Below are 20237 nucleotides of genomic sequence, written 5' to 3'. Positions count from 1 at the left end.
GCTGGTCTTCATTAATCCTTGGCAAGCCTCTAGTGCTGTGCCGCACTGCTAGCCTAAACAGGCAGATTTTAATCTCTGTTCTCACACTGCACGGTGGTAGCTGTATGACACTGGGCCAGTGCCTCTCTTTCCCGTACCTCAGTATCCATATTGAACTGTTGGATTTGAGCCAAATGATCACCGAGGGACCTTTCAGGTTTTAGAGTTTATCATTCCACACTGTTCATCGTTTTGCAGGCTAAAGGGGAGAAGCTCTGAAGGGAGAAAGCAGGAGACTTTCTGGGGAATGGCCATGCTGAGGGCACTGTGGGCCACCCCGTGTTCCTGGAGGAAGATAGGAGCTGGAGTTGGCCATTGTTTGTTTCTAGGGCATGTCTTGACTGATGAGCTGCTTTTAATTAGTGACACCATAATTAGTTGTGCGCGGGCGCGCGTGCGCACACACACACACACACACACACACACACACACACACACACGTGTGGTTTCTTTCCTGACTTTCACATGAGAGGAGTAGCAGGGGACAGGATTTGTGTCTAGAGCTGAGCAAAAGTCTATAAAATCGAGGCTGCATTGAGGAAGATGACGTCATCGTTTCTGATTTTTGTCATCTTAAGCCTTTGTGCCGAGCTCTTCCCCCACACTGATAAGGTGGTTGGTTGTATTCTCGCTGCTGAGAAGGGTTAGTGCTCCAAACATGGTAACCGAAAGAGTAACCCTCCAGTCTCTAGTGTGCTCTTGTCTGTCAGTTGAAATGCTTCTTGGAATTTTTCAGAGGGCAGGGCTGAGCCAAAACAAATGAAAGAGACTCTTGTCTCCTCTGCCTTTTTGGAGCAGCTCGAGTGCTTGGAGAACTAATGTTGAGTCATGAAGGTATGGGTGTGGGTCAGTCAGGATTGGCGTGGTTCTCTTTTATAACAACTATGGGCAGCAGACACAGACATAGGGAAGGTTAAGCCCAGGCAGGTCTGGAAAGGTCTGGGAATAGGTCAAAAGAGAGGGAAAGGGTAACGTACCAGGTACCATTTTCAAATCACTAGGGAGAAAGCAGAAAAAGTTGTTGCATAGTGAATGTGTGTGTGTGTGTGTGTGTGTGTGTGTGTGTGTGTGTGTGTGTTTGTGTTTGTGTTTAGAGGAAGGGCATGGTGAAGGAGTTTCCAGCTTCTGGGCTACAGAGTCAAGACAACTCTTGTTTTCTTCCTAGAGAAAAGAGGGACTTGAGCCTGTTCTGGAATCCTGAGGTCACGATAGACCAGGCCCCGCTGCTGGAAATGCTGGGGGAAGGTGAATCTGGTCACACTTGTGACTGAGGGAGAGATTGGAGTTCTGGGGTTGCCCTAGTAAGGCTTGTACTTCCTCTGGCTCCTCTCCTCCCATCATAATTGCCTTCCTTACATTATCAGCCCCCTTGAAAACCCAGAAAGAAAGGCCACTCCCTCCGAATTCGGAGAGGGCAGGTAGACGGTGAGGCTGTTGAGCTGTCCCAGAGAGACAAGGGAACCCTACCCAAGCAGTCTTCCCCAGATCTACCCAGGCTTCCTATGCTGCAGTGTGTGGGCTTTGGCAAAATAGTTACCAAGGCGGTGTCTGAAGAGAGCGGGTGAAATTGCCATGACTAGAGAGGTGGGTGGAGTTATGGAAGGAGCTCCAGGAATGTCCAGAAGACCCGCCTCCACCAACTGCTAGCAGAGGAAATTTGGCTTCAGTGATGTGAACTGAGCCTGTGGGTGGTGGAGCTGGCACAGGGTTGGTATCCAATATGTGTCTGTCACCTGCCCCTATATACTTCAGTTTTTTTTTTCACTTACGAACTGACAATATTTACACTCATCTTTCCAGCGAGTTAACATATGATTATTTCTCTCCCCTTTTCCCCCCATTCCCCGGGAGGGAACATCTATTTTATATAGTTAGGAACGCCCAACAGGTGGGGGCAGATTACGGCCAGACCGCTTTGCCATGGAGGAGTGCTGCTTCCATGGGTGATCCTGGCTCTAGGGAAAGGGAGGGTCTTTTATTTGAAGCTACTGGACACACCCAGTAGCACCCCCAGCTACTGCTGCCCAGACAGAGTCAGCGTCTGACCTGATTCTGTTTCAGGCTAACAAACTTGGGGTGTAGGAGTGATCCTGGTTGAAGGCTTTGGATGGGAAACCACCAAGATGAGTTCATTTGCACAGAGGCTTCCTGTGGGAAGTATCTATGTTCGATTGTTCAGCAAGCTTCAATGGATTTATTGTTCTTGGGATAGAGGTGGGAGGGCCAGTGGATGTGAGAGGATGACACACTCTTGAAATTCGTACCCATGGTTTTTGTTTTTGTTTTGATTTTTTTGTCTTGATCCTTAAACCCTTCTGTTCTCCATAGATGCAGTCTTCCACCTCAGCCTATGTCTGCATACTCAGGCCTGGCTTAGGCAAGGATTTAGCTGTGTAAACATTTCTCTCTACTGCGAATTATGCTTTAAATTGCTACTTTACCCAGATCAGCTCCTTTATTCCCTGCCAGGGAAATTTTTGCTGGATTTGGAAGCTTCAATTTCAGGGTTTTCAGAAAATTTCTGTGTGTATTTCTGTGTGCATGACCATAGTGTGCAGAGGTCAGGGGACATCTTCTGCTAGTGGGTGCTTTCCTCCCAACATACAAATGCATGGCTTGAACTCAGGCTGTTAGGCTTGGTGCTGGCCACCTTTACCCACTGGCCACCTTTTTTTCAACCTTCCCAGGCAAGGCGCCGCCTCAATGAAATAGAAGGGCCAATTCCAAAAGGAGGACGGTAGGTTCCTATGCCCAGAGGGCCTTATGTGACATGGGGCTGGGCTGGAGCTTGTCTTGTGTATGTTGCATCTCAGATTATCAAAGAAGAAACCACCCTTCCCCAGTGCTCTTACCATCCGCATCACTTTTAGGCTCCGTTTATTTTACTTGAATCCCCTTTCTTCACTTTTTTTTTTGTTTAGTTTTTCTATTTTGAGTCTTGTTCCCAAAATTAATCCTGTCCTTGGAGATCTATGGAAAAACCACTCTTAATTTGCACAAAAGATTTTTCTGTTCTGCTTTTCAGGGACTTCCCTGTGTAGTACCATTGCAATTCTTTGGTAATTCAGTAATTGCCTCAAGGTCAGAGAATAGTTCTACAGTTCTCCTACACCCATAATTCTTTAAACACTGTGCTGCTTCTGTATTAGGTGAATTGAAATAAATTTCTAGGAAGTTATTTAACCAGAAATCCTTCTATCCATGAATAGCATTTGAAACAGGAAAGACCTATGAATGTGGACACAGTTGGCCCTCAACCAACTGTGGGTTGAAAATATTTGGGGAAAAATTGTGTGTGTACTGACCATGTGCAGACTTTGTATGATTATTCCTGGAACAGCAAAGAATAGTGCTCATTTACATAGCATCAGCATTGTAGTACAGCATTTGCTTATGTTGTGAGAACCTGAACGCGGGGCCTCTGTGTGCTAAGCTGTGGTGGTACCACTGAGCTATATTCCCAGCCTTTATATTTGGTATTATAAACTATTTAGAGATGATTGAGAGAACCCAAGAGGATGTATGTAGGTTATATGCAAAGGTTTTGACACTTGAACATTTGTGGAGTTTGGTGTCCATGGGGGTCCTGTAAGCAGTCCTTTACAGACACTAAGCCAGCATTTGTTTTCACTAAGCTCTAACTTAAGAGCTATCCTTTCAGTTATAAATATAAGCCAAAAATTTTAGTATTAGCGATACCTGTGATACTGTCATTAGTGAGAGTCTTTAGACATTTAGTTATTCCAGCTCTCCCAAAATATCATTTAGACTAAATTTAAATTTACAGTAGTGCAATAGCTGTGTTGTAGCCAGAAGACTTGTCACATCTCCCCTGGGACTACTGACAAGGTATGCTGATTGGAGGAGTGGTGCCACTCCTTTAAATGATATGGCCACAGATGAGCTGTCCTTGCTGTATTCACAAACTTCCCATCCATGCTTGGGCAAGGAAATCCAATTAAACTCAGTGGACCAAACAGAAAAAGAAGCAATAGAGACAAGGCGAGGGACTTTTTGAGAAGAAGAGTGCCAATGGAAGAGGGAAGGGATGAGAAATGTATGGATCTGTCAAAAAATTAAAATATTTAAAATTGTCTCCTTGTATTTATTTTATGCCTTCAAAAGTATTCTGAGAAGTGTTCCATTGGCTTTGCTAGATTAGCAAGAATGGTATCTGACATAAAAGGGTCAAGAAATGTCCTCTTTTCTCTCTATGTGTACTGTGTTCAGGCTGCCTGTGCCTCCACCGCTGTACCATTCATGAAGCCTTGTGCATGCTGGATAACGGCTCTACCACTGAACTGCATCCTTACCCCTATATCCTTCTCTTTTATAGCCTCTTATTTGATGGCTATTTATGTAGCCAGCATTTTCTTGTGCCTACTTATAATTACAGAGATGGAATTCTAGAGTGCTCACCATTACACCATAGAACCACACAAGATGTAATTCTAAATTACAAATAAATATTGAGATGAGAATAAACCAATGTATAAGAAACGCCACTATCCCTTGCTCATATATTCCCTCCTCTTCTCTTCAACTGGATTTCCAGAGTTTGGCCTAGTGTTTGGCTGTGGATCTCGGCATCTGCTTCCATCAGTTACTGGAAGAAGGCTCTAGGATGACAATTAGGGGAGTCACCAATCTGATTTCAGGGCAGGCCAGTTCAGGCACCCTCTCCACTATTGCTAGGAGTCTTAGCCTGAGTCATTCTTGTGGATTCCTGAAAATTTCCCTAGCACCTGGTTTCTCCCTAATCCCATAATGGCTCCCTCTATCAAGATCTCTCTTGCACTGCTCTCCTACTCCATCCCTCCCTCAGCAGGCCCATCCAGTTTTCTCACGTTCCCATCCCCCCCTTTTACCATCCCCCCCACCCCAGTTTACCCAGGAGATCTCCTCTAATTCCCCTTTCCCAGGGCGATCCTTTTGTCCCTCTTAGTGTCTTCTTTGTTACCTCATTGGTCCTGCCTCAACTCAACTGCCAGGGTTTGTTGACTCCCCATGGGAGGCCTTACCCTTTCTGAGGAGTGAACGGGAGGAGGGATGGGGAGAGGTGATGGGGCATGGGAGGAGGGGCGGGAGGGAGAACTGTGGCTGGAATGTAAAATGAAGCATATATTATAAAGGCCACTATCCCCATTCCACTCTCTCTGTCTATTCTTAGTCACTGTTTTTTTTTGTTGTTGTTGTTTGCTTGGCATGTTTTAGTGTGTGTGTGTGTGTGTGTGTGTGTGTGTGTGTGTGTGTGTTAGGTGTACTTACATGCTTGAGTATGTACATGAGTAGAGGACAGAGGTAAATGTGAGGTGACTTCCTCTATCGCCATTGTATTTTATTTGTATGAAAAGGGCTCTCCTGCTGAAACTGGAACTTATTGATTGACTAGGCTGATGAGCCACCGAGCTCTAGGAATCTGCCTTCCCCCACCCCTTGTAGTGCTGGGACTGGAGACATGCACCACTGATACCAGCTTTTATGTGGGTGCTGAGGATTGAACTCAGGTCCTCATAATTGCACAAGAATTCTACTCGCTGATCCATTTCCTCATCCCCATTGGATGGTTTGCTGTTACTTTTCATCCAGCACAAGATGACTTGAGGCCGTATTTAGCATGGGAATCCCTTTCCCCACAAATTCTAGCCCACTGGACCTTTTTCTCTATATTGTGTGAGGACTCATTACTATAGGAAGCTTAGGGTAACACCAGTAAGGTGGCTAACCTCGCCTTACTCTCACAAGACGCTTGATTTACTTGTTCCTACCTTCAGGGCCTTTCCTGTTTCATTGTCAGTCCTGAAATAGATTTCCTCCCCGAATCTCTGGTGAGATTTATTTACAAAGGTATTCCTTGGGTCTTGTATTTATCAGAATTCTTTAGCTGGCAAAATGGTGTCTGCTTCCAAATTGGTGCTCCCGACTTTTGTGCTTGGAAAACGCCCAAACTTACAAAGACTTAATAAGGTTTAATATCATACCTATTCCATGGGGATTCACATCTTTGGCAATTCCATATTTTGGCTTCCCCTCAATAATGTAATTTTTTTAAATAATTTAAACAAAGGAGAAAACACCCATAACTTCCGCATTTAGAAGCAAAGCACCAGGACATTATTCCACTTATCTATGTATACACATCTTATGAAGCTGAACTTGTATAGTATAGGAAATATTGCTTATAATTTTATTACGTGTGTGTGTGTAACATGGGAGCACGTAGAGGTCAGAGGACAACCTGCAGAGTTGGTTCTCTTCCTCCATGTGTGTCTGAAGGCTTCAGTTGAGATCATCAGGCTTGGTAGCAAGCAACATCTTTAATAGCCTAAAAGCATGACATTTTATGAAGTCTGGACACAGACCTGTATTCAGACTTCCACTTACTAGCATTATGTATATGCATCTGTGATATAATATATAAGAGTATGTTAATTTTTTTTTCATTTAAAATTTTTTGGGTTAAAATATTCTTACATCATTCCACCCCTCCCTCTTCCCTCCCGCCTGATGGTTTGGTCAGTGCCTGGCTCCCTCTCTTTGAGGTAGCAAGTTTGTACTGTCCACACTCACCTCTGCTGATGCCCCCGTCCTCTCCTGTGTCTGGAGAGAACAGTGAGACACAAGTACAGGAACTATTAGCAGAACAAGGCAGTATATAGAACAACACACTTCCTGTTACAATGATCCCTAGTCATTGCTTTGATGTCTGTCTGCCCTTGTGCAAATGAGGGAAATTAAGGCCCAAGAAAAAGATAAGAACTATTCATGTTGGTAAATTGAGACCATTGTGCTGCTAGCCTTGGAAACCAGTTCTAAATTTGTTTTTAGTTTGCCACAATTTCATGTACACACACACACACACACACACACACACACACACACACACACACACACTCTTCATGTTGTCCTTTCTTATCCTCTTTACCTTCAATAGTTTATTTTTGTGCTCTACTGCATTTAATTAGGGTTTCTTGCATGAGCACATGTTGGAGGTTATTTACTTGAGCAAGTACAACTTGCCAGTGGCTGCACCAGAATGACTCCTCCCCCTGCAACAACTAATCGCCTAGAGCTCCTTAGGGAGGGGTGGAGTCGCGTTAGCTTCTGCCCTATCCATGTTGATGTGCCCAGTATTGTGCAGGTCTTGTGGAATGTATTCAGTATTGCTGTGAGTTCATAGTTGCAGCTACCATGGCTATCTAAAAGACGTTTATAACACTCGTCTCCAGCCTCCAGCACTTCCGTTCTTTCTACACCATCTTCTGTGGTGTTCTCTTGGCTTTAATTTGGAGTGGGTAAATGCAGGGCTATGCACTTAAAAACCACTTAGTCTCAGCACTTTGACCAGCTCTGAGTCTGTGTTAACTGAAAGCCATTGCAAAAAGCAACTTCTTTTAGGTTCAGAGTAAAGCTAGTCTATAGATACAAGCACATATTTAGAGGCCACTGTGACTACATGTTTATTAAGCAAATCAGTAGTAGTAGGTTCTTCACTAAGGTGTATGACCTCCCCAGTCATGGGCTTTTGAGTAGGTTTACAGTATTGAGCATGACTTTCCTTTTGTGGGTGGGTCTCAGATTCAACCAGAAAGTGGTTGGTTACTTCCATAACAGTCATGCCTCTGTTGTAGTGGTTCTCAACCTTCTTAATGCTGCAACTGTTCCTCATGTTGTGGTGACCCCCAAATATAAAATTGTTTTCATTGCTACCTCATTACTGTAATTTTACTCCTATTATGTATTGTAACATAAATATTAGTGTTTCCTGATGGTCTTTGACACCTGCAAAAGTGTTGTTGAACCCACCAAAGGAGTCGTGACCCATATAGGTTGAGAACCACCACATCAGTGGCACCTTTTGCTTGCAAGGTTGCTATTGTAGCTTGGAAAGTCCATAGCAGAGAACCCAGTATTGTTTTTTAAATTTTACCTTGTTTCTTCAACTATCTCCTAGTACCATAGATAAGCCAGGCTGTAGACCAGACCTAGGGAAGAGAATGCTGTGACCTGGAATTGGCTGGTGTAGGTAGGGAACACTTTCTGAAAGAAATATAAACAATATTTTCTTCCTCTTTATAGCATACTGATCTACATTCGTGTTTGCCTCTTGGTGAAGCAGTGTCTCTGGCTGTGTTTTTATCTTCAGTAATGTGGTTGAGAATATGGTTAGGTTATGCCTTATGTCAATATTTTACCTTTCTCCACACCAGTTTCTTATTTACTCAGCTTCTTGGCATTTGGATTTTTTTCCTTCAAAGTTGAACAAAGACATTTAAAGCCAAAGAACTAATTTGCTTTCTTTAATACCATCCTAGATCAGTGTGCGTGTGACCACCATGGATGCAGAGCTGGAGTTCGCCATTCAGCCGAACACCACTGGCAAGCAGCTGTTTGACCAGGTAAGGGAGGCCTTGTTCCTTACCCACTTCTTGTGCCGGTAGGGTCTCATCACATTGCAGACTACCCATTCCTTCTGTGTTTTGGAAAAGGTCTCCTTTTCTACTTGCCCTTTCAAGGAAGGTGAAAACAAAGGCTGGCTCCAGATTTGATTAAAAAGGAGGCTAAGTTTAATTTTGGCAACCTGAAATCTCAATCTCACTGCCCTAATAATCCTATCCTTGATCCCGAACAAAGGAGACAAGAGACAAGGACTGTGATTCTATGCTAGATTTGTTGAAAAGATGAATATATTTTTCTTTCAACTTTGAAAGATGTGCTTAGTTATCTATTTATTTATCTATTTCTTTCTATCTATCTGTCTGTCTGTCTGTCTGTCTATAGACAAGTCTCTTTGAAAAAGCCCAGGGTGTCCTTGAAGTTACTACCTGGCCTAAGCTGACTTCTAACTCAATCCTTATTCCCCGGCTTCCCAAGTGCGAGGATTATAGATAGGTGTGTCTCTCCGTGCCTGCACGTTCCCCTCTTGCTTCCATATGCAGACTGTGGCATGTGTGCCCATGTACATACACAAATATGAAAGAAAGGGGGAAACTCATGTTTATATGCCTTTTGTTTTTATAAAAATGTAATATTATTTACATCTTTACCATTATCCAAAAAAAACCCTGATGACTGAGACATATAAGGTTGCACAAAATGCCAGATCAGAAATAGACAAGACAATGAGAAAGCCCACATATCTTGGAGGAAAGCATTATGTACAAACACGTGGCAGAGTAGTAAATGGTGGGTCCCCTTCTAATACCACGATACTTTTTGTCTCATTGATGAACTGGAATTGGGAGAGGGGCTTGATGATCTAATTTTGGATTTAGTTGGAACTTACTCTTTCCCTGCAGTTTGTTTTGTGTTTTTGTTTTGAACGGTGTAGGGTAATCACTGATGGTTAATTTGTGAAAATACAAGTTAGTCTGAGGAACTTTGAAGCACATAAGTAATGTTTTGACATTCCCATAGCTCACAAGTAATTACAGTACTAGTCTGCAATGACTAAATGCATTTTGATTATATTAAGGTTTTCATGTGGGTTCTATATTGGAAAGCTTTTAAAGGGACAGACTAATGAATTGGCAAGAACACTAGCTTCAAAGTCAGAAATTCTGATCTCGAGAGCTGGCTTTGCCACTAATTTCTTGCTTCCTGTAAACATTTCTTTTCTTCAGGTCTCAGTAAAAAATATCTGTACTCAAATTTGGTTTCCTCAAATTTGGTTGTCTCTCAAAAATTTATCTCTGCCCCTTTTTTTGACACATCTTCTTCTCTCCCTTCTGTATTTTCATTGTTCAGAGTTCAGACAACCCTTTTCTGTAAAAAGACAGGAAATGCCTCATTTGAGTTGGTAGGAGGAGAAGGCAGTGGGCAGAACATCACTTCCGGATCGGCTTCTAGTAGTCCGTGAGACAGACATGAGGAGACCGCATAGACTCCTGGGCCCTTTGTTTTAGATAGTCAGGTGCTGAGGGGAGAGTATCAGTCGTGCTGGATTTTACTTTGACCTCTTCTTAGACTCCATCCATCGTTCTGATTCTACTTGTCTCCCTAACCAAATGATCCTCCTTCCTGCTCTTTCCACCGGGGTTTGTCCTTTGGCATTGAAGGAGGCTGGCTGATGAAGACATGGCTTAGAGTCTGGGGCAAAAAAATAATCTATGGGTAAAGTTTTATTAATTTCAAAAAGCCTCTGCTTGGTAATTTATTATTAGTATTGATTTGCTTATGCTCTGTGCATGTAGTTCCGTGGGAGGCCACTGTGGCAGTGAGCCCTGGGCAGATTGGAATGGTAATTTTTTGTTGGGCGGTGGGGGGGCTCTTAGTATATAACTCTGGCTGACCTGGTACTTGTTATGTAGTCCAGGCTGCCTGGAACTCAGAGCAATCTCCTGCCTTAGCCTTCTGACTCCTGGAATTACAGACGTATGCAAGCATTCCTGGCTAGCATGCCGTTCTTAAGGTTATTGCCTCCCATGCAGAGCCCTTAAGAGATTTTGATCTTTCATAATCATCGAGAAAAGGAATGAGAGAAAACCTGGATGATTTATCACCCAGACGAGCAGTGTCTTGAGAAGCATATTTATGAGCGCCTACCATAGATTATCCCTGGTAGGTGCCTGAGCTGAATTTCACTCAGGTTAGAGTGACTCTGAAGTTGGGTGTGGTAGCCTGTACTCCCAGAAGACACAGGCAGGAGGATCAGGAGTTCAAGGCCGTTCTCGAGAGTATAATGAGCTTTAAATGAGGCCAGCCTGAGCAACAGGAGATCCTGTCTCAGCAGATAAATGAAAAAGGGACCTTGAGTTCTATTATACACTATTATACAACATGCTGACTATTATTAGTGACAGTGCATTATATTCTTTAAAAAAATGGTGAATTGGGTTGGAAGTGATAAACGTGAGGTTTTGCATATAACTGGGTTCCTTAATCATCACAATGCTCCTGTCCCTAAGAGCACAGCGAACATACCTTAGTATGTTGGACTATGAAGTTTCAAATGCAGTTCTGAACAGTCCTACTTTTCTCCCACTGCACTGCACTGTGTGGAGTGAATGAGGGTGTTAGCACTTGGAGATGTCTCAGAGAAGATGTGTTTTCTATCCGTAGGTCCCCTGAGAGGCTACCAAGGTAAAAAGAACAGAGCCACTGTCTGTGAGGTCAGAAGGATCAGAGCTGCGATATCGTAGGGGAAAGTTGTTGAAATAAAGTATCTGAACTTGACAAGATACTAAGCAGCTATCTGTCTGGAGATAGAGAATGAGAATCCACAGAGGTCTATGTGCACAGGTGGTGGGAGGAAGTGAGCTCTTCCCTTTCTGTAGCTTGCTAAAGCCTAGGGAAGAAATCCATTCTATCTGACTTTGAGACCCATCATTCAAGGGAGCTCTTCTGCCAGAGCTGGGGCTTGAAAGGAATTGAATAACGCTCTAGGGCCATTCTGGAACTCAGCAGGCTTCTGAGCAGAGAGGAAGTAAAATAAAGAGGAAGCATATATCTTGGCACCCGGTGATAAATAAAAGCAGTGGGAAAGCATAGCTTGAGGAGGCCCGGGGCCTGGTGGGAAATGGGAATGGGGCCCACAACTGCTCCCACTTACTTCTGTTTCTTTTTTGTGAGTGTGCTCTCTGCCAGCAAAGAGAAAGAACACGTTTTGCTTCGGGCATGCGGCACTTGCTTGCTTTAATCTCTTAAGGCAGATTCTTCAAATGGCTTCTTCTTGAATTTCGTACCTGCCACTAGGTGGCAGGGCCACCACTATGAATAAGACTGTGTTTGCCTTTTGAGATTATACTATAATTACAACATTTCTCCCTTCCCTTCTCTCCCTTGTACAAACCTTCCCGTATACCCCTGCCCACTCTCCATCAGGTTCGTGGCCTCTCTTTTTCACTAATTGCTATTGCACATATATATGTATATAGAAATCCTACCTGGCATCTCAACCATTCTAATAATTGATCTTTTAAAGAGCCAAACGTATGTGGAATGTCCTGGGAGTTCAGTTGCGGGAACCATAAAATCACAAAGCTTTCTGATTCAGTAAGGTACTTATGACTGGCTGACTTTGCATTAGGACTTTTTTTCTGGGTTTTTTTTTGGGGGGGGACGGTTAACATCTATTATGACACTAATAAGAGTAGCAACCCCATTCAACAGATGAGGAATTGAGGCTTAGTGAGGGGGAATGTTCTGCTTAAGGTCATGTAGCTCTAAGGAGTGATGTAGCTCGAGCTTGAACCTGGGTAGACTCTACTGTTTCCCAGTGCCTTCTGTCAACTATGCCCTGTGTGAGCCCCCTTTGTTTAGCCTCTGCCCTCATCAGATGCTCAGCTCAGTGTCACCTGTTCTGTGAAGAAGACGCTCACTGGAGCACAAGCTGTGTGCAGCAGAAGAAGCAGAGGTTGTGGTAGCGTCTTACAGATTTTTCCAGTTAAATATTGATTTGCTTTTAGATGGGTGGCGATGCAGCTGCTGCCAAGCCTGTAATAGAATCTTAGTGCCCCTCAGATGTCTGGGCTTTGATGCAGTTTTGCACATAATTTTTCATGCTGTATTTTTCTTACGGCTCTGGACTTGCTTCTGATGCAGCTCTGGGCTTCTGAGATGGCTCATGATGCCGCTGGTTTCTTACACAGATACACGAGGAAGGTGGCACTGTCTCTTGAATTGATTTCTGGCAAGTAAAAAGAGAGATGAAAAGGATTCTGTCTTATACCCCGAAACGCCTAGAAATTAGTAACGATTTTCTTACAGGCAAATCTCTTCCTTTTATTGGACTTCAGTGTTCTTTCCTGGTAGTTTTTTTTTTATTACCATCTATAAATTGCACATAATAATTGCTTTTCTTTTTTGTTGATATTTTTTGAGACAGGGTTTCTCTGTGTAGTAGTAGCCCTAGCTGTCCTGGAACTTGCTCTATAAACCAGGCTAGCTTCAAACTCAGAGATTTACCTATGGCCCCCTTGAGTGCAAGGTTTAAAAGTGTGAACCACTATGCCCAGCACAATAACTATTCTTAATGTGTTTTGATATATTCACCCCTCCCTTATTCCCACTAGTCCTGCTACCGGTCTCTTTCCTCCTCCCAGCTAGTCCCTCTTCTACTTTCCTGTCTGTCCCCGCCCCCAACTAGTAAGTTTCCTTAGGGCCGTTTACAGAAGCATGGGTACCAACCAAACTGCCTGTAGATCTTCAGGAATGGGTGTGGCATCCCAAAGCCCTTTCTGTGACAGGATCCTAGCTCAGATCTTCCGGAAGTCTCATGTGGGTAGTCACAGCTGCTGTGCCTTCATGACTGCCCTGACCAAAGCTAAGAGCAGTTGCTGTTATGTGTGGGGATATGTACTTCATTTGACAGCAATTTGAGAGGCACGTCACTGGACTTCATTTTCCCAGCCTACGCTGTGTTAGCCCTGCTTCCTCTCCACAGTCTATCTGGGGGAAGAGTGCAGAGTACAGAACAGAATTCACAGTCTCTATCTAGGCTTTTTTTTCCTTATTCTCCGAAAATGTGTTTATCGGGATAGCTTTCCACTCCTCTTGATACATGATGCTTTTAGTGCACCTCTCAATTCCACCATACCCCTTGGCCTCTTTGGTTACGATGGTCAACTGCTTAAGGGTTTTGTTTTGTTTTGTTTTTGGGTTTTTGAGACTGGGTTTCTCTGTATATCTTTGGAGCCTATCCTGGATCTCTCCCTGTAGACCAGGCTGGCCTCGAATTCACAGATATCCACCTGCCTGTGCCTCCCAACTGCTAGAATTAAAGGTGTGTGCCACCTCCTAGCGTTTAAGGGTTTCTTAAGGGCAATTTTGAGAAATAGTAGCATAGGTCATATGAGCAGGGTGTCTCCTACCAAAGGGAGCAAATTTTTTTTCCTCAAGGAAACGAGCCATTTCTCAGCATTATAAGGACTCTACTCACTGGATCCAGAGAGGTTTGTTCCTAGAACAAAGAGCTAGATACTTTTCTCTAACTTGAAAAGCAGGACCTTTCCTACCCTAAGCCCTGGCCCACTTTAACTAGAGGTCTTGGCTACTATAGGAAATGGAAATGAGTAATTCTAGCCTCAATTTCCTTGTTCTTGGAATTGGAAATTTGGTCAGGAGTTGCCTGACCAAATGGCCTCCATCACTCCCTGGACCTTAATTGGAGATTTCCTTGTAGCCTGTAGTCACAAGTCATTTCTTTTGTCTTTGTTTTTTTCAGTATCAATTCTGACTTCAGACTGTATTTCCTTCCTCCCATATCCTCACGTTGGAGCTTTAGCATAGGTTGAGAGACTGCTCATCTCTCCAAGCTCAAGAGCTTAAGGAAGTGGAAAATTCATATCATTTTGATTTCCCTATGCTCACAAAAGAAGAGGCAGTGTTCATATCAAAATCCCCTTCAGTCCTAGGTTTTCTGAGCTGCCACAACTGGCCTCTTGGTTTAGGTTAAGGCCAGCTGTTTCTTTACCTCTTTCCTTACCCTTATGTCCCACTCCCCCAGTATCTAGGCATGTTAGCCCTGTGGTCTATACTGTCTTCAGTGGGTCTTTTTTCTCTCCAGGATCTGAATGTTTATGGAACTTCTCTTCTTCCCACCAGTTGCATTTCAGTTATAACTCTGAAACTACAGGGAAAAGTCAGACCCAATTGGTTGGGTCCTGTATTAAATGTAGGATGAGAAAGAGGTTTTAAAAAAAATCTTCCCATACCCATTCTTAGGTGTGAGATCATTTAACAATTATCCTCCCAATTAGATAATGAGGAAGTTGGGACCAGCAAACGAAATATACGGGCTGCACATTAAAGACAGAAGATTTTTGTTCGTATTTCCTGATATGTGACATCAAAGTATAAAGAAAAAGTGTGACATATTAGGAACATGATTTCTCCTCAGAGTGATTATTGTATGAGATGGGAGAAGGTGTTGATTTGCTTATTAGAAAGAACATTGGTGACTCTGGGTCCTTGTTTTTAATCTCTAATTAAGTCTCATAGATTTTCTGCTCACTGCATCCTAAAGATTTATTTCCATCCATTTATATCCAGACTAAAAGATGAGAACTGTCTGATGTGGCTCTCTCTAGTGCTGAGCGTGCTGGTGTGGAGACTGCACCTAGACCATCAACATGGCATGCTAGAGTCAGGGCCCAAGAACAGACTCCATCTGTCTTGTCCTTGCAGGCCTCCATTTCTTGCCCTCTGTTCAGTCTGAATGGCACTGGGCAAAACAGGGCCCTTCAGCTTCTTCACAGACCGAAGTTTGGCCCCAAATATTTCATTACCCAGGAAGAGCATAGCTTTGGGGTATGGGGTGCTTGTACACTGTGCTCCCCAATTTGTCTTCTCAAGTCTTCTTTCTTGGGATATTGCAAGTGAGACTTTGTCTTAGATATCGGCATGACTCCTACTTTCTAAATAGAAAGGGCAGCTATGAAATTTGAATTGATGACATTAATGACTGTCAATTCAGCCAATTATGATGATGTAATTTTTTAACAAAACTGAGAAAAGCCTGAGTTGGGGAGCTTCTAGGTAGCTGGACAGGTAGAAGTTGCTGAAGGGACATAGGAACCCTGCTCTCGTCCAGTTGCATCTCTGCACCTTTTCTGTCTGTTCATCTGAGTCTTTTTAAGTGTACCTCCTTTGGTAATTTAAGAGACATTTAATATGTAGCCCTGCCTGGCCTGGAACTTGCCATGTAGACAAAGCTATGCTTGAATTCACAGAAACCAGGGACCAGTCTGCCTCTGCCTCCCGAGTGCTGGGATTAAGCACAGCCCACACCCCTACTTTTGGCACAGGATCTCATGTAGCCCCAACTGGGCTAAGACTCTGTGTAACCAAGGATGCCAACACTGAACTTCTGATCCTTCTGCCTCCACTTTCTCTTGAGGACTGGGATTACAGGCATGCATTACAATTCCCAATGTAATATCCTTTAGAATAAATAGAAAATCAGAAATAGCAAGGAACACATGAGAGTCCCCCAGAAGGATATGGTACAGGACTTAACCCAAGAATCTTTGTCTACAGTCTCTAATCCATTCTGGGAGCAGACCGCTGTATAGCATTGTAGGAGCAGGCAGTGGTAGAGAATTGGCTTGATTTAGAAATATGACAATTTAAATCTTGCCTTTGTCACTTCTTATCTGCACCTTGGGCATATCACTTTATTTCTGGGCTTTTAATATTACTATCTGTAAAATGCACATCACCTACTTCTGTCATAGGGCTCTTTTGAGAATTGAAGGTGATAATGCATGTAAGGTTACTGATGTGGACCGGTGTTTGCAGTAGTACTTAGTGGGGAAAGAAACTGATAGCAATTCTTTCTTTTTCTTTTTTTATTATGTATTAAGCTTATGTTAATTGTAAAAAATAAGGGATTTGTGACATTTTCATACACGTGTATTATATTTTAATTACAATGACCCTCCTCTCATCCATTGGCCCTTGTCCCTTTCCAAAATAGTTTCCTTTCTACTTCCATGTTTTTTTAAAAAAAACTACACTCCTTATGTGACATTAATTCCTTTTAAAATACATTTTTTAATTATTTAACAAGTGCATACATGTATGCAATGCATTTTGATCATATTTACCTTCCTCCAGCTAAGTTCAGATCCTTTCCCCCCAATTTTATGTACTTATTTTTTTTAACCCATAGAGTTTAGTTAGTCTTGCTAGTACATTCATAGATATAGTGCCATTCACTAGAGTACAGGAAACTTACTAAAGGCACATCTCTGAAGAAAATAGATCCCACGGCTCCAGAAGCCATCAATTGCCAATAGACATTAGTTCTTGACAGCTGCTCTCCAGACTAGCAGTACCTTGAACCCTTTCAGGGTAAATTAAGTTCCTCCCACTTTTCTGTTCCTCAGTTCCTGGCACAGGATAGCTATTAAACCAGTGACTGTTTTGTTTTTTCCAGGTGGTGAAAACAATTGGCTTGAGGGAAGTTTGGTTCTTTGGTCTTCAGTACCAGGACACAAAAGCTTTCTCGACTTGGCTGAAACTCAATAAGAAGGTAATCACTTACTGATCTGTCAGAAGTTCTTCCAGCTAATAACATATGCTAGTTAGCAAACCCGAGATCCTTACTCAGTAATATATTGAACAAAACAATGAAGGAAACAGTGTTTAGAGTTCTAGTTTAAAAAGTTATCTGGAGGGGAGCAACCGGACTTAGCTGTGCTAAGTCAGAGATGTCCATGTCTATGTAGGATTGTGTCGTCTGTAGACAGAAGGTGTTTTCTCAGGTCTACATGGCTGGTTCTGCAGCTTCCAGAACTCCCACCCTCCTTTTGTGTTTAGAGAAAGGGCTTCTTGTTATAGGCTGATCTCGAACTCCACACATAGCAGACGGTGACCTTGAACATCTGATCTTCTTGCTTCCGTTTTTTAGAGTGTTTGAATTACAGGTAGCCCAACACCATGCTTCCCCTGATTACTTTGAACAAAATAGAGGCAGAGGACTTGACCGAGGGAAGGGATGATTCTTTATTTTAGACTTGTTGCAGACCTAAGCTTTCAGTGGTTTAAGGTATTGAGATCCCTTTCTCAAAGTCTGTAATTTGTAAGAAAGAGCCCAAACACCACCCCATGTAGTATCTGCAGACACCTAGCAGACTTTTCTCCCTATGCCCTGATATTGCCATTGACCTTAGAGGTCTCAATACTGTGCTCCGGCTCGTTTTCCTGATTGTATCTAGAGGTGGGCGTCTCACTTCTGCTCCATAGCTCTTGTTCTGTTTAAGAATGGAGCTTTGTAAAATTACATGTATTTACTATGTCTGTGCCTGTTTATGTGTGCGTGCATGCACGTCATGGGAGACACGTCAATCCTCTCTTCCATTTTGTTGTTCCTTAAGATCTAAATGAGGTCATAGCCTTGGGAACAAGTGTCTTTATCCTCTGAGTCATGCCGGTGGCTGCAACAGTAGCCACTTTTGCTGGACAAATTAGGAATGATTTTTCAGGCTTTGGACGGTCATCTGGTGGCTGTCTAACCTAGCCAATTCTGCAGCTTCGCCCAGCTTTGCTCTTCTCCAGTAGTTTATAGCGTAGGAGAATAAGATTCCCCAGTAAAAGTAATGCAGTGCTTCTGTGTTTTAGTTTTAGTTTCGTTTAGTTTTGTTCTAAATTATGAGGAGAGTGGCCTTCCAGTCTTGGGAGATTACCTGAACTTAAGCTCTCTCAGTGCTCCCATCATTCCCATCACAGACTCGCTCCCATCACCAGAGTCTATTGTTCGAGAGCCTCCATAACCTCCGTGTTCCTCCCAGGTGACTGCACAGGATGTGCGGAAGGAAAGTCCTCTGCTCTTCAAGTTCCGGGCCAAGTTCTACCCAGAGGATGTGTCTGAGGAACTGATCCAGGACATCACCCAGCGCCTGTTCTTCCTGCAAGTGAAGGAGGGCATTCTCAATGATGACATCTACTGCCCACCTGAAACTGCTGTGCTCTTGGCCTCCTATGCCGTCCAGTCTAAGTACGGTGACTTCAATAAGGAAGTGCACAAGTCTGGCTACCTGGCTGGAGATAAGCTACTGCCCCAGAGGTGAGTTGGTACCCTGGTCTTCTTCGACCTGGCTAAAGTGGGTCATGGGTAACAACCAAAAACTGGCTAATTCCCACTCCCTATGGGGTGCCAGATAGGTTTCTTTTCACTAGGTTTTGTCTAAAGACTGCTATGCTACTCAGAGACACATTTGCATATAGTCTTATATCCTATTGTATTTCCGGTCTTCAAAAAGCGTTTTTTCCCTTTGTCTCTCTGATTTCAAAGCTTCATTACCCTGGAGATAGGCGCTTACATAGAACCAAAGATGGGTTGATTTGTTTTGTCCTCCCCTGTTTCCATTTCTTTTGCACTGATGAGATTTATTTTAGAAATTCACAGGAGAGAGAGAGAGAGAGAGAGAGAGAGAGAGAGAGAGAGAAATAGGCAAGCCACAGGTACCATTCTACAGAGTTTTCTGATTTTGCAAACTGCAAAGGTGAAAGCTCTTAAACACTTAATATTTTTTTGTTTTAACATCATGACAATGCCAAATAAACAAGGCAGGAGGTTTCCTTATTTTCTGCCTCAGGAGAGAGAAATGCAGAGGTACTCACTTTGATTTACCTTATCTCCCACATTTGAGCCAGAACCGACCTGAACCCCCAATGTCTTGATTCATTTTTCAACCTTGAAGGTTTTCTTTCATTTTGCATCAGATGGCTATTTATTTCCATAAGCTTTTGGACTAGAGCAGGAGACGACAAATGAAGCACGCCTGATTCTGGGATCCCTGGTGGAATTGGAGCTGTGGTCTGTGCACACACCCTCAGGAGATCTTAGGGACAGGAATTGTGCCCCTGGAAACTTTTGTAGTCAGGGCCATGATGTCCAAGATGGCATATTTAAAGCAGGCTTTGTTTAATAATCTAGTAGAATTATGAGTCAGGCCTCTTGGTTCCTTCAGAATAGTTTGGGGCTAATTCCCTGTCCAGTATCCAAAGCTGTCTTATAAACACCAACTGTTGACCCTAAGGGGGTGCAGGAGAGAATATCACTGCCTGTCTCTACTGTTAGCCACTCAATATGTACTCCTGATGTATTATTGTTGAGTTTGGAGATGCAACACATTGTTAGCTTTTTGGTTGAAGGAAGAAAGAGGACCTGGCCTTTAATGCCAGCATTTGGGAGGCAGGGGAAGGGGGAGCACTCTGAGTTTGAGGCCAGCCTGGTCTACATAATCAGTTTCAGGATAGCCAGAGCTACATAATAGAGAGACCCTGTCTTAAACAAACAAACAAACAAACAAACAAACAAACAAACAGATGAATCCCTATTTCAGGTAGGTAGGTAGGTAGGTAGGTAGGTAGATAGGTAGGTAGATAGATAGATAGATAGTTCGATAGATACGTAGGTAGTGAATGAACTTATGAATGAATAAAGAGAATGATCCCATTGTCCTGTTTGGTCTTCTGTTCTTGGAACTCTTATTTTAGGAAGTCCCTTAGGTCTGCTTCAGTACGTTCAACTCTCATTGTCCATATGAATTCAGCAGTACCTCAGTGGTCTAATTTCACATTTGCATCAACTCTTTAGAGAGCTGAGAGCGCTTCCCTCCCCTCCTGCCTATCGTCTGCAATTTTTTGATCATTCACTATCTTTGCAGAGTCTTGGAGCAGCACAAACTCAACAAAGACCAGTGGGAAGAGCGGATCCAGGTGTGGCATGAGGAACACCGAGGCATGCTCAG

The 20237-nt window shown here is 43.2% G+C and overlaps 1 protein-coding gene and 1 non-coding gene across 2 annotated transcripts in view; one reads left to right on the top strand and one right to left on the bottom strand.

Moving 5' to 3' along the window:
- Positions 1-20237, top strand: part of Msn (moesin) — a 70008-nt gene that overhangs the window by 37824 nt on the left and 11947 nt on the right. The window contains exons 2-5 of the mRNA XM_048417777.3: positions 8355-8438; positions 16919-17014; positions 18273-18547; positions 20154-20237. Coding sequence (XP_048273734.1) covers positions 8355-8438; positions 16919-17014; positions 18273-18547; positions 20154-20237 — 539 coding nt within the window. The remainder of the gene's footprint in view (positions 1-8354; positions 8439-16918; positions 17015-18272; positions 18548-20153) is intronic.
- On the bottom strand, positions 17148-17276 carry LOC125389532 (small Cajal body-specific RNA 3). Its single transcript, XR_007228480.1, has one exon.

This window comes from Myodes glareolus, chromosome X (genome assembly GCF_982192425.1).
Source record: "Myodes glareolus chromosome X, mMyoGla1.1, whole genome shotgun sequence".
Taxonomy (NCBI): domain Eukaryota; kingdom Metazoa; phylum Chordata; class Mammalia; order Rodentia; family Cricetidae; genus Myodes; species Myodes glareolus.
Note: the sequence above shows the minus strand (reverse complement) of the source record. Positions and strands in the feature narration are given on the sequence as shown.